We start from the raw sequence: 14822 nt of genomic DNA on the forward strand, positions 1-14822 counted from the left end.
TTATCTCATTTAATAACAACACTTTGAGGTAAATACTAACATTATCTTCATTTTAATGAGGCTCAGAGTACTTAAGCCACTTGGCAAATACCACAGATGGTGAGAGGCTGTGTCTAGTATCGCTTGGTCATACTCTATGCCTCGCACACTAGCAGGCCCCTTGGCGAGTACCCCGCAACCCTGGGGTTACCCTCATGAAACAGGGGCAGAGCAGGCCTGACCCATCAGAAAAGCACCAGAAGAAAGATAAAAACATCAAATGAGGACGACGCAGGCACTTACCAAGCCCCGGATATGCATCACCATGATGAAGAGTTTATTGTTTTTGTAGGAGATGGACAGCTTCACCTCCCCTCCCACCTTCTCGACCGGCTGGGCCCAAGAGCCCTCTGTGGGGACAAAGGACACAGAGAAAGGTCACGAGGCCAGCCCTGTCCCCACCTCGTTCCGGGCAGGTATCTCCATGTTGGGTTTCTGAGATCCTGGGGGACTGCCAAGCGGCATCTGCGGACATGAGTTGGGTTGGGATGGGTCCGTCCAACTTGTGTGATCACCCACTGAACATCCAGTCCCTGGGGAGCTGCCCAAAGAGCAAAGGACCCAGAGCCTGAGTGGGAAGCCAGGTTCTTTAGCCAGTAAGCGAAGGAACAGAGACCAGGCAAGAAGAGAGAACTGGGGTGAGGTGGGGCAGAAGTTACCCTTGGGAAGGGTGCAGAGGGACTGGCGGACATGTCACCGAGAAGGCACTGTACCTGAGGACTTGGGGGCCAGGCTGGTGCCCGCAGCCTTCTCGTCCCGGGGCAGAGGGTGGAAGAAGGTATATACCAAATCACACTGGAATGGAATCAGAAAACAGGGGTGGCTCTTCAATAAGACAAGGGCCCAATAAAAAAAAAAGGAACTGTCCCAGATTAAAAGAGACTTATTACGCATAACAACCAAGTGTAACATGCAGTTCCTGCTTGGGTCACGGTGTGGTAGACAGACAGACGTGAGCAGAGCAAGGCTGCAGAAGGTCACCAGGACGGAAAGCCCCAGGTGCCTAACAATGGACAATCAATTGTAGGGTGAGACCTTCCTTGAGGGTGACCTTTCCTCCACTAGCATAGCACTGGCCCCTGGCCCTGCGGTTTGGACTCCCTCGCCTTTCCTCCCTGGAGATAAAATCTAGGCCTCAGTTGTATTTCAGCTCCAGGCCCAGAAAAGCAACAAACCCAGCCACGCTGACGTAAGGATCAGCTGCATTCGATAATGACCCCCTGCCCTGGCGCCGGCCAATCAGTGGAGACCACAACCCTGAAAGGACACACCTGGAAAACCACCGAAAATTCTATTGCGATCTTCCCCTGGGACCTCCCCTAAAATCTCCACCCTTAGGATAAAAGACTCCAAGCGAAAGCAGCCCTGTCTTTCCTTTCCTCCTTCCCCTCCTGGCCTCGGGCACCTTAGCATCAGCTTCCTCACTCCCAAGCTCCAGGGCCCTTCCTTTCTCTCAGTCTAGAGCAGTGGTTCTCAACCTTCCTAATGCCGCGACCCTTTAATACAGTTCCTCATGTTGTGGTGACCCCCCAACCATAAAATTATTTTCGTTGCTACTTCATAACTGTAATGTTGCTACTGTTATGAATCGTAATGTAAATATCTGATATGCAGGATGTATTTTCATTGTTACAAATGGAACATAATTAAAGCATAGTGATTAATCACAAAAACAATATGTAATTATATATGTGTTTTCTGATGGTCTTAGGCAACCCCTGTGAAAGGGTCGTTCGACCCCTCAAAGGGTCTCGACCCACAGGTTGAGAACCGCTGCTCTAGAGCTTGTTTGCCAAGCCCATTTCTTCTAGGAATTTCCACCCCTGTAATTTACCCACTAAATGTTCTCTTGTGGTTTGGGTCTTGCTTTGAATTATTTCCTAGCCAGCACCCACTTAGAGCACTCTAAAACGTATAAGGTCTGTGCAATGCTACCTTGTAATTTGCTGCAAGTTTCACTGCTAGAACTGTTACCAAGCCTGGGATGTTTCTCAGGACCAGGAAGTGAACCAGCGGAAACCACCTGAGAGGCTGGGGCAGGCTGAGGCCCCTCCCATGCCCTCCTCTGCACTTTCCTCATTGTCACTCTAAGGCCTCTACCCGGGGGCAGAGATGCTCTGCCGTTTTTGAACACGCGATGCATGTACAACCTGGAATGCCCCCACCGACACATGCAAGGAGGACGCCTTGATGTTTAAGCATGATTTCCCCTAACGCTCTTGGGTTGGATGCCTCGTTGCGGGACACACTGCTCTGGGAACAACCTCCGTGGGTCCTTGCTTGCTGGCGCCCAATGGCGCTCCTTCTCATAAAATCATCTCGGAGTGGTTGCTGGCTGGCAACTACAGAGCTGCGGCCCAGGAACAGATACACACGCCACCTGCTCAAAACACTCCTTTCCGCGGGACCCCGTTCCTTCCCGGGCGAGCATCTGACTGTGTGCCTGACCCCTGAGGATGAGCCTCGACATCACCCCTCCGCCTCTGCAGCGCCGGGCAGACCAGAGGAGCCAGTGTCCTCCTGATTGCCTTCGGGCTCCGCACCTTCCGCGGCCTCCCCCACACCCCACAGCCCGGCCCAGAGGCCACGCCACCCACCTCGGCCACCTCTGGGGTGGCGCGGATCAAATGCCAGATGTAGCCGTTCAGCTCCTCCCTCCGCCGCTCGGCCCCCGCCTCTCCCCTCGGGCGGCCAATCAGGAAGCGACTTGGGAAGCTGGGGGGGGGGGGGTAGGGGTGGTAAGTAAGACGGGGTAACAGGCTTCTGTCACATTCATTTGCATTTTCAGTCACTTGACCCACATTTCTTCCCAGGGACCCCACCCCACCCCACCCGCACCCACTCCAGCTCCCCATGTCTGTGCCCAGGGCACACACACACAGTGTCAGGAACCCCAGACAAGAAAGTCACACTGCTGGGGAGAGCCCTATGGGTCCCCAGAAACGACTCTGGGGCTTTGGAGCCCCCAGTGTACCCCATCAAGGTAAAAATCATTTAAAAAAATTGGTGGTGAAATACACTTAACAAAATGTACCATCTTAACCATCTGCAAGTATCAAGTTCAGGGGCATGAAGTACATTCACACACAAGTGCAACAATCACTACCATCTCTCTGCAGAACTCTTCATCTTGCAAAACTGAAATTCTACCCATTAATCAACTCTCCATGCTCCCCCTCCCCGCCAGACCTGGGGAACCACCATTCTACTTCTTGTCTCCATGAATTCGACTAAGTACTTAATGTAAGTGGAATGTCACATAGTATCTGTGTTTCTGTGACTGGTGTTCAGTTAGCATAATGTCCTCAAGGTCCATCCACATTGTAGCACAGGGATGGGGAACCTTTTTTCTGCCAAGGGCCATTTGGATATTTATATCATTATTCGAGGGCCATACAAAATTATCAACTTAAAAATTAGCCTGCTGTATTTGGTCAAGCTTTTAATTAACTCACCCCTCATGCCTCGGCAGGGCCAGACCAAACGATTTTGAGGGCCTATATGGCCTGCGGGCTGGACGTTCCCCACCCCTGTGCATGTGCTAGAATTTCCTTCTTTTTGAGGCATATATTCCATTGACACCAGCTTTTATTTATTTATTTGAAAAATACTTTTACTCTTTAAAAGATTTGAAACCTTGCCCTGACCAGTGTGGCTCAGTTGGTTGGAATGTTGTTCCATACCCCGAAGGGTCGTGGGTTCAATTCCCAGTCGGGGCACATACCCAGGTTGCGGGTTTGATCCTGGGTAAGGGTGCATATGTTTGACCCCTGGTCAGGGTGCATATGGGAGGCAACCAATTGATGTTTCTCTCTCTCTCTCTCTATCCCTCTCTCCCTCTGTCTCTAAAATCAATAAAACCAAACAAAAAAACATATCCTCAGGTGAGAAGTTAAAAAAAAGATTTGAAACCTCTTCAGATTTAGTAAACCCCCTACCTTTAGACCCAGTTTGCTGGCCTTCCAGGAGGTGGACCCCGGCTTATTTTCAAGGCTGGAGAGCTTGGCCAGCCAGCAGGGGGAGCACTTGTTATCAAACTCATTACCAAGTTCCTACGGGTGATCTGGACTCAAGAGTTTCTAGCTCCTGCAGTCCTACCCATCCCCCATCCCTTCTCCCTCCCAGGTGTCCCTCTGGCTGAGAGTAAAAGGGATAGATAGCTACCTGGGCAAGAGAGAAGAAGGGAAGAGCAGCCGCAGCTTATTGTGTAACTCCTGGAACTCCTCAAACGTCCGCTGGATGTAAGTGGCCTCATGAGAATTCTCTCGCATCACCTTTACCACATAAATCTGCAAAGGTTCACGTCTTAGAGAACACCTGCACACCCTCCGCACCCAAGGAAGGGGGAAGGTAAGGGAGCTGAGGTGTGTGTGTGTGTGTGTGTGTGTTGGGGGGATGACACTTTCCAGAAGGGAGAAGGCAAAAGTATCTCCAATGGAGACGAAGAGGATATGCCTAGGTACATATGCAGGAACTTGAAAGCAAATATTTCCTGCACATGTTTCCCAAGACCCTTGACTCAGAAGGAGTAAACCATCCAATCCAGCTCCCTGATTCCAGGCAGGGCACTTGAGCAAGGGAGAGGGACGTGGTCTGCGACTGCCCCCAGCCCGGATGCTCGGTGACTCCAGTGCCCAAGGTGTGGATGTGAAGCAACAGAACCTGGTCAACTGGGGACACTGGGGAGCAAGAGAGGATCGGACTGGAGAAGACGCTTACGTAGGTCTTGTTGGGGTGGAAGACCTTCTCCTGGCGGCAGAGAAAGACATCACTGAGGCGGCCAGAGCGCTGAAGCGTGTGCGTGCGGGGGGCAAAGGAAAGGGTCAGCTGGTCGTCTGAGCCCGTGAACTTCATCTGAGCCAGGTTATGGATGAAAAAATTGAGCTTTGTGGCTACGCTGCCCAAGCTGGACTCAATCAACCTGTTGGTGCAAGAAGATGGGAAGAGGGTGTTCTTACGGACCCACGTCCCCACTGCCTGGACAGAGCTAGCTCAAGGAACATCCCCTGACACCTGAGACTAACATTTCGCTCACATCAAGTCATTTTCCCTGTGTGATATCCTCATAGAGCACATGGCTGGCACACAGTTAACTACCTGCAATTTATTCATGCGAACCTGGGGGTCTTATCTCCCCCTGCTGCCCTCCTAAGCCAAAGACAGTTAGCCCAAGGTAGGAAGGGATTAGGGATTCCACCTGGGGTCACCATGTAAATATCTAAATATTGTTGTCAAACTGAATTTCAAGGTTCAGTACCAAGCACTGCTCAATCTAGAGATTTCAGCTCAAAAGGAAAGATTCTAAAAAGAAAGGAACAAACAAATAAAAGGAAAGGTTCTGTATTACACCAATAGAAAAATTGTAGTTTGCAAAGTTCCAAAAAAAAGAGTGCATAATTAGCCTGGCCGGTGTGGGTCAGTGGTTGAGCATTGACCTATGAACTAGGAGGTCAAGGTCTGATTCCCAGTCAGGGCATATGCCCAGATTTCGAGCTCGATCCCCCTGGGGCATGCAGGAGGCAGCCAATCAATGATTCTCTCCATCATTTATGTTTCTATCTCTCCCTTTCCCTCTCTGAAATCAATAAAAAATTTTTTTTAAAAAGAGTGCATAATTAAATGGAAATATTATCTACACAGATAAAACTGTAGACATTTGTACATAGATACTTCCCTGCTTTCATATATAGTCTGCTTAAAAACATTGTCAAATATGGGAAAATGAAACCATGAAATTCATGTTTTGATAAGGGAGAAGGAAGTTTGGATCCAGAGGGCTAAAAATTCATACTTGCCCTATAAACAAATTCTTTGACCAAGACCTGGTGAGAGTGCAAGTAAGAGCAGATTGCAATCCTATATAATAAAAGCCTAATATGCTAAGTGTCTGGTTGGCTGTTCAACCAATCAAAGCGTAATATGCTAATGATATGCTAAAGACACTCATCTGCTCACTATGATGTGCACTGACCACCAGAGGCCACACACTCCAACCGGTAGGTTAGCTTGCTGCTGGGGTCCGGCCGATTGGGACTGAGTGAGATGGGATGGACATGCCCTTGAGCCCTCCTGCAGTCCCTCCCGGCTGGCCAACCTCCAGCGTCCCTCCCTGGCCCTGATCATGCACTGGTGGGGTCCCTTGGCCTGGCCTGCACCCTCTTACAATCCAGGAGTCCTCAGGGGATGTCAGAGAGCCTGTTTCAGCCCAATCCCACAGGCCAGGCCGAGGGACCCCACTGGTGCACAAATTCGTGCACTAGGCCTCTAATACCTCTATAAACAAAGGTCAGCACCAAAGTGCAGACAGGCAATAGTCTGAGGGATGTGAAGTAAGTTACCTAAGTCAGAGGCAAAGCTGGGACAGTACACCCACGTTGTCCACCAGGCTCTGTCACCTGAGCTAAGCCTTTCCCATCTCCCTCGCCTGGCTCCTCCCCAGCAGGCAGCCTGGAAGTTAATTACTCAGTGTGGGCAGCACATTTTGTATGCAGGGCATTACCTAGTAAAGTAGGTAGTGGCATTGGCCTCTGTGTCCTGAGGCCTCAGGGCATCATACACATACTTGAGGTCCTCCAGGTCTGAGAGCTCAGGGATCCCACAGGACAACATCTAGAGAGAGTAAAGGAGGAGAGAGGGTGCCTCTAACAACCAGGAAGTCTTGCTTCTTCCAGACCAAAAAGCAAGACTTTCCATAGCTAGGCTCTTCTTCTCACCCTTCTAGGGGCGTCCTAGAGGGTGGTGGACAGAGGCTGTGGATAGTGGCTGGAGGGCCACAGGAATGGATGGGCAGCCCTGGCTGGGTAACTCCGTTGGTTAGAAAGCTGTCCTGATACTCCAGGGTTGTAGGTTTGCTCCGTGGTCAGGGCACATACAAAATCAACCAATGAATGCATAAATGGGTGGAACAACAAATCGATGTTTCTCTCTCTCTCTTTCTAAAATCAATAAAATTTTTAAAATATGTAAAAAAAAAAAAAAAAAAAGATTGGACAGGCTGGAGCAGGAAGTCAGACACCTGCACAGACACCTTTGTCCTGGGTAGCCTGGGCCCTCCCTGCCTTTATCTAGAGCTCAGAAAAGTAGATCTCCAAGAATCCTTTGAAGCAAGACAGGGTAGTCTTAAGGACAGTGCCAGAGGATAAGAAGGAGGGGTTCAGAAAGGGATGGAGCTCCTCACCAGGCCCAGAAGGTTGAGGAAGAGGTGGGTGTGCTTTCGAATGAAGTTGTAGGCTTGGCAGCAAAGGTCAACGAAGTCATGGAAGCGGCTGGAAGGCTTGTCGCCCCCGTTGATGACGTACGCCATATCCGAGGTGAAGACAAAGGGGGCACGGTCCCTGGGCCAAGGGGAACATACAGGGAGAAGGTCAACATGGAGGAGGAAGCCCACCTTGGGGGCTACAGTGGGGATGGCTCCCCTCACCCCTCATCACCTATGCAAACCTGGGTAGGTGGGGCTTGCTCTGTTTTCTTTTTCTACCTAAAACGTCCCAGAGACATCCTCCACGGGTTTCCTGTCTGCGAGCTAGCAGGATTTCTTCCTGGATTTCTAATTGTGTTCCCTTTGCTGCAGTTTGGGCTCATTTCCCTTTGCTCAGTCCTCAACAGGGAGAGAACGGCTGGTCCCTGCCTTCAGCAAGGCCCTGCAAGGCCCTGACCTCTTTCTCAGTCTTCTCTTCTCCAAAGCTACTCAGTCCAAAGACCCCCCATCACCACCTCCACCCCCTGCAGTGCAGCTCCCTCCATCATGGGCTTATGTCCCAGCTCGGAACCATTTCCGCTGACAACCCCCCCGCCCCGCCCCCGTACACATACATCCCTGTTTTCAGGAAAACACTTAGGACCACTTACCTCTTGATGTTGCCAAACATCTGGGCGTGGCCCAGGAAGCGGCCAAAATCTATGTGGAACATGTGGCCAGTCGTCTTCAGCATGATGTTGTCATTGTGTCGGTCACAGATGCCCAAGACGTACGTGGCCACGCAGCAGCCGGCACAGGAATAGATGAAGTTCTCCACGGCCTGGGAGGAGGGGAGGGAGAGGGAGGAGAGGATATCAAGCTGTCTTGGAAGGGATCCAGGGGCACCGCAAGACTGAATCCGCCAGCTCTGGCCTCTTCCCCCTGAGTCCCAACAGCACCTCACAGTCTGCCTGTTGAGCCTTCATCACAGACCAACATACACACGGGTACACCCAGAATCATCTCTCGTGTCTTATATATGAGAAGACGGAAGGTTTCTATGCACGTCTTCACCACTTTATCTGAAAGTCACCTTCCTCTGCACCCTTCTTTCTCCAAGGAGCATGGTTAGGAAGACAATGAACTCATCCGCAGCCCAAACCTGACCAACCCAGACTGAAGAGAACTTAATAGACAGGAAGACTGAGGGGTACAACTTCCCCAACCAGTTGTGACGATCTTAACTCAAGGCTCCCTTCCTGACCTGCTCAGATCCTCCCATCCTTCTCCCTGCCCCCCAAACGACACCCACGGCCAGTGTTCTTAGTGACAGCTAAATGCTAACGGCACTGAAGTCTTCACTCCAAGAAGAGCTGAGGCAGCGGAACAGTTCTGGGTGCGTTTTACACTTGAAAACCAGCCATCTCTAGTTAGTAAAGGGCGTTAAAGATATTTCTGATTTTATATATTTTTTTTATTGATTTTTTTTTTTTTTACAGAGAGGAAAGGGAGAGGGATAGAGAGTTAGAAACATCGATGAAAGAGAAACATCGATCAGCTGCCTCCTGCACACCCCCCACTGGGCATGTGCCCGCAACCAAGGTACATGCCCTTGACCGGAATCGAACCTGGGACCCTTGAGTCCGCAGGCCGATGCTCTATCCACTGAGCCAAACCGGTTAGGGCAATATTTCTGATTTTAAGGGAGGAGAGATGGAGAAGGGGTTAGATCCACCTTATTTTATCTGGGCAACACCTGTTCCCTTATCTGTCTTCCCAGAAAGTAAAAATATGCGGAATAAGCAACTGGACACCTTTCACCTTCTAAATCCTCTTTGTAACATTTATAGAATTCCCAAGAATTCAAGAAAGGCTCATCAGCAGAGGGCAACAATCATCACAGCCAACCAGGATGTACACAGCTGGAAATGGCAGAAAGCTTCCCAGGCAGAGAATGTGTGCCCGCCCAACACCCTCTACAAGTATCTGCCAGACATCAGGGAGCTTCCTTGAGTCCCACGCCTTCCCCAGAGCTTCCCAGCTCACAGCGACTCCTCCCATTGAGCCCCCACAGCCCCACTGCCACACCATTCCCGCAGGGCTTAGTCTCCTTCCTCCCTCAGGGTTTGGGTTGCAGGTTCAATCCCTGGCCCCTGGTCGGGGTGTGTGTGGGAGGCAACAAATGGATGTATCTCTCTCACATCGATGTTTTTCTCCCTCTCTCTCTCTCTCTCTCTTCCTCCCTCCCTCCTCCCCTCCCTCCCTCCCTCTCCCCTCATCTCCTTCTCTTTCTCCCTTCCTCCCTCTCTAGAAATCAATGGAAAAAATATCCTTGGGTGAGGATGAACAAAAACAAACAAACAATCAAACAAAAAAAGAAACCCCATGGCTGTGGCTTGGGTGACTGCACAGATAGTCATACCCTTTACTGAGAGGAAACACACAAAAAGCCAGTTTCAAGAGAGGAGAGACAAAAAGCTGAGTTTTGCCTACACTGAGTTTGAGATTTGGGTGAAATACAAGTGAGATGTCCAGCAAGCAAGTGGCCACAGAGTGTACAGCTCAAGGGAGGGAAGAGGGAAGGGCTTTGGGAGGCATCAGCATGTAGTGGTAAAGTAAGAAGAGGTGATGAGCTAACAAGAAGAATGGAGACAGTATAGCAGGTCAGGAATGAAACCCTGAGGAACGTCAACATTTAAGGTCATTTAAGATCATCTACTTAGATGTTCACTCAATAATATTCTGATTATAATTTGTCCATGTGGTTTTGCCTCAAGGATGAAATGCATCAATCAATGTACATTAGTATTTGGAAGCTAAACTATATAAACGAGCATTTCTGACTTATAGTCAGTCCCTTATGAGTTTAGTCATTGTGACTTGGTCCCTCCCCTAAACTCACTTAACCCAGAGACTAGAGCCATGAAACTGTACACCAGCCATGGACCCTGACAGCAAGTCTCCAAGGCCCTACCACCCTTGCTCTTATCTCCATCTCCGACCTAACGTTAATCCTGGCTTCCAGTTACAGCCTTGTCACAAACCTGGGAACAACTGAATGAATCTTAATTCACATCTATACATCTATGAAAGGATGAGTTGGATTAAAATGATCTTTAAGGTCTCTTCCAACTAACTCTTTCTTTTAATCCTCACCCAAGGATATTCTTCCTTTGATTTTTATTTTTTTTAAATATATTTTTTATTGATTTTTTTACAGAGAGGAAGGGAGAGGGATAGAGAATTAGAAACATCAATGAGAGAGAAACATCGATCAGCTGCCTCCTGCACACCCCCTACTGGGGATGTGCCCGCAACCAAGGTACATGCCCTTGACTGGAATCGAACCTGAGACCCTTCAGTCCGCAGGCCGACGCTCTATCCACTGAGCCAAACTGGTTAGGGCTCCTTTGATTTTTAGAGAGAGTGGAAGAGAGAGGGAAAGACAGAGAAATATTAATGTGAGAGAAACACATCTATTGGTTGCCTCCTGCACACACCCCAACCAGGGCCGGGGCCGGGGAGGAGCCTGCAACCAAGGTACATGTCCTTAAGCGAAATCGAACCTGGGACCTTTCAGTCTGCAGGCCGATGCTCTATCCACTGAGCAAACTGACGAGGGCCCAACTAACTCTTCTTCTACAAAGAACTGAACCCTTTGGAGGGCACAGAAGAACTGAACAGGATCCAGGAGTAGGAGAGATACAGGCAGGTTCTCAAAAGTTGGCCCCCTCCTCCACTATCCAATCTGCCATGGGAACGCAATGGTTTCCCAGTTGAATACCAAGAGGTTTTCTGTCAGCTTACCCATCATCTGACCCACACCTAGACATCTGGACATACCAGTCAACCCCGAAAGAGTATTTCTTTCCTCCCCTCTTCTCTGAGCATGTGCAGGTCTTGTGGTCACAGAACCATGTGCCAGAGTCCAGCACCCCCCAGCCCAGCCTCGTCTGCCACTCCCAGTCCTACCTTCTCGTACTCGACCTCCCCAGGGTTGTGCTTCTGCAGCCAGTCGGCCAGAGGCCGGTCCTTGAAGGAGCCGGTCACCCCGTGCTCCACCTGGATCTTGCGCAGGGTCTCGGCATTAGGGATCACCTCCACCATCCCTGTGGGGGAGGCACTGGGTCACTCCCGAGCAGAGAGAAGGGCCTGTCGGGGGAGAACTACACGCGCTTTGCCGGCCGCTTCTCCGTAAGTGACACGGTAGGGCATGTGGACCAAGTCTGACAATAAGGGAGCAGATCACGGCAGAGAGGACGCCCTTCTCAGGTCACATTCCACCTTGTGACTCTGGTCTCTCCGATTCTCAGCGGCTGCTGCTTTTTGTTTTTAATTTTTACTCTGGACATTTTCAAATATATTTAAGAATAAAGAAATGGATCATGTACTCACACAGAACCACTACCCAGTTTCAAAAAATCATCAACAGCCCTAGCCAGTTTGGCTCAGTGGATAGAGCATCGGCCTGTGGACTGAAGGGTCCCGGGTTCGATTCCGGTCAAGGGAACGTGCTCGGGTTGCAGGCTCAGCAGCTGATCAATGATTCTCTCTCATTATTGATGTTTCTACTTCTCTTTCCCTCTCCCTTCCTCTCTAAAATCATTAAAAAATATATTTTTTAAAAATCTATAAAAAATTATCAACACTTTGCAAATCTTGTTTATTCTATTTCACTCATCCAACACTGCTGCTTCCACCCCCTGGCTGGAGTATTTTTTTTAAAAAAATATTTTCATTGATTTTTAGAGAAAGGAAGGAAGAGGGTGAGAGAAAGAGAAACATCTATGTGAGAATGGACCATTGATCAGCTGCCTCCTGCACGCTCCCTAACTGGGCATCCAGCCCCACAACCCAGGTATGTGCCCTGACCCCTAACCTGGAATCAAACCAGTAACCTTTGGGTGAATGGGATGATGCCCAAGCAACTGAGCCACACTGGTCAGGGCATGGCTAGAGCATTTTAAAGCAAATCCCAGATATGTCATTTCACTCTTACATTTTTATTTTATTTTATTGATTTCAGAGAGGAAGAGAGAGGGAGAGAGGGCAAGGGAGAGGGAGGAAAGGAGGGAGGGAGGGAGGGAGGGAGAGGGGGAGAGAGAGAGAGAGAGAGAGAGAGAGAGAGAGAGAGAGAGAGAGAAAGAGAGAGAGAAGAGAGAAACATCAATGATGAGAGAGAATCATTGATCAGCTGCCTCCTGCACGCCCCCTATTGGGGATCGAGCCCACAACTCAGGCATGTGTCCTTGACCAGAATCAAACCTGGGACCCTTCAGTCTACAGGCCAACGCTCTATCCACTGAGCCAAACCAGCTAGGGCCACTCTTAAATGTTTAAAGTACGACTAACAAAGATAAAACCACCATGCCATTATCTCATCCAAAAATCAGCAATCATTCTTTAATCTCATCTCATCTAATCTCACCTAACCCAATCCATGTTCATATTTTTCCCACTTGTCTCAAAAATATCTTTTTACAGTTGGTTTGGTTGAGTCAGGATCCGAAGTCTATAGGGTACGTTTGGTTGCTGTTTGTTTTGTAAGTCTCTATCCCCCGCCTTCTTTTTATGCCACCCCACAGCTTCTGATGAAATCATCTTGCCCTCTCCATGTTTCCTGAGAAGCACACAGTTGGTGTCGGGAATAGGAAAAAGGACAGTAAGCAAAGGGCACCCCCCACCCTACCCTCCACCTGTTCACAGCTCCGCCCACTGCCAACTGACCTTTGCCCCTTCCGGTGGAGAAGCAGCGGAAAATCACCATGCGCATGTCCAGCCCCTCCTGGACCCAGATCTTGTTCATGATGCGGATCATTTGCAGGGTGAGCATGTCCTGACGAAGGTCGTCCCCACACTGGAGGGAGGGAGAGAGTGATGACCAGAACCACCTCCACCGCCCCCCGTGGTTCCCAGGTCTCCCAGGAGGATCCAGCTCCTGTGACAGGGAGCCTGTCCCGGTCTCCACCTCTGACCTGCCCACTCGGCTTATACCACGTCAAACCACCAGAGATGGGCATGTGGTGTGCCGGCTCTTCCCCAACCCCATGTTCCCATCGAACTGAAGTCAGGTCCTCTCCTTCATGCAGCCCGCCTGACCATCAAGCCTTCGTAAAACTTGAATGTTTATACCTTGGATTCAGAACTTACACACAAACATCCTATCTATCTATCTATCTACCTACCTACCTACCTACCTACCTATCTATATATATACCTACCTACCTATCTATATATATATATGGGCAAAAGTAGGTTTATAGTTGTTTGTATGGAAAAATGATAGAATAATTAAATAATAATAATAATAATACAAGAATAAACTGTTTTGTGTACTCACAACTGTAAGCCTACTTTTGTCCATCCCTACATATACCTATACCTATACCTATACCTATACCTATACCTATACCTATACCTATACCTATACCTATACCTATACATATATATACTAGAAGCCCAGTACACAATAATTTGTGCACTGGCGGGGGGGGGGGGGGCGGTCCCTCAGCCCAACCTGTGCCCTCTCACAGTCTGGGACCCCTCGGGAGATAACCACCTGCTGGCTTAGGCCCGCTCCCCTGGTGGCAGATGGCAGGCCCGGATCCCGCGCTGGGTCGGGCAGCCAGTCAGATTGTGCTGCCGCCCTCCCCGCCCACCCCGCCCCACACACAGCAGGCCAGGATCTCCCGCTGGGGCGGCCAGCGGCTGGGGATCCGCTGTCGCCAGCCCCAGGCGGAGCGGCACAACGGGATCTGCCTGCAGTATGCAAATTAGCCGCCATCTTTGTTGGCAGTTAATTTGCATATCATGCTGATTAGCCAATGGGAGGTGCAGCGAAGGTATGGTCAATTACCATGTTTGTCTATTATTAGATAGGATATGTGTGTGTGTGTGTGTGTGTGTGTGTGTGTGTGTGTATACATATATATATGTATACTAGAGGCCCGGTGCACTGGAGGGAGGTCCCTCAGCCAGCCTGCCCCCTCTCACAGTTTGGAAGCCCTTAGGGGATGTCCTATTGACGGCCTAAGCTGCAGTCTGGCCTCCCTCTGCGGGAGGCGACCAGACCGATCAGGGAAAGGCACCATCCCCATCACCAGCTGCTGCTGCCACTGCTGGCTGCCGGCCCTCCTTGGCCCTTGTAGCCACTGCAGCTGCCTGCCCTCCTCCTCGGCCCTTGCAGCCACTGTGGCTTTGTCCAGGAGGACATCGGGAAGACGTCCGGTCTATCAGGTCTATCCAGCCTAATTAGCATATTACCCTTTTATTAGTATAGATTACGGGGGGGGGGGGGGGACAGGAGCAGGCTGGAAGAGGTTAATGGGGGGGGGGAAGGAGGACCTATGTAATACTTTCAACAATAGATTTAAAAAAATAAATAAATAAGATCAATTTTAAAAATAACTAAATAAGTAAAATAAAATTATAGCATGGAGTAGCAGAAAGAGAACTGGCCTGGGGCTGCTTCTGCCACCTGTGGGCTCCCTCCCCCGCTCCCCTCTCCCACCTCCATCCCACCAGGGTAGGAGGGGAAATTCTTGCCGTTATGAAGACTCTTACAGTTTCCGCTAGCGCATCTCCATTCTGAAATGAAACAATTTAG

The 14822-nt window shown here is 49.8% G+C and overlaps 1 protein-coding gene across 1 annotated transcript in view; it reads right to left on the reverse strand.

Moving 5' to 3' along the window:
- Positions 1 to 14822, reverse strand: part of PIK3C2B (phosphatidylinositol-4-phosphate 3-kinase catalytic subunit type 2 beta) — a 46044-nt gene that overhangs the window by 4363 nt on the left and 26859 nt on the right. Inside the window, exons 21-31 of the mRNA XM_014460902.2 lie at positions 14762 to 14817; positions 12944 to 13073; positions 11189 to 11325; positions 7888 to 8057; positions 7217 to 7373; positions 6539 to 6648; positions 4759 to 4960; positions 4204 to 4328; positions 2637 to 2754; positions 753 to 834; positions 283 to 389 (exon numbers count right to left, since the gene is read on the reverse strand). Coding sequence (XP_014316388.1) covers positions 283 to 389; positions 753 to 834; positions 2637 to 2754; positions 4204 to 4328; positions 4759 to 4960; positions 6539 to 6648; positions 7217 to 7373; positions 7888 to 8057; positions 11189 to 11325; positions 12944 to 13073; positions 14762 to 14817 — 1394 coding nt within the window. The remainder of the gene's footprint in view (positions 1 to 282; positions 390 to 752; positions 835 to 2636; positions 2755 to 4203; positions 4329 to 4758; positions 4961 to 6538; positions 6649 to 7216; positions 7374 to 7887; positions 8058 to 11188; positions 11326 to 12943; positions 13074 to 14761; positions 14818 to 14822) is intronic.

This window comes from Myotis lucifugus, unplaced genomic scaffold, assembly GCF_000147115.1.
Source record: "Myotis lucifugus unplaced genomic scaffold, Myoluc2.0 scaffold_145, whole genome shotgun sequence".
Classification (NCBI taxonomy): domain Eukaryota; kingdom Metazoa; phylum Chordata; class Mammalia; order Chiroptera; family Vespertilionidae; genus Myotis; species Myotis lucifugus.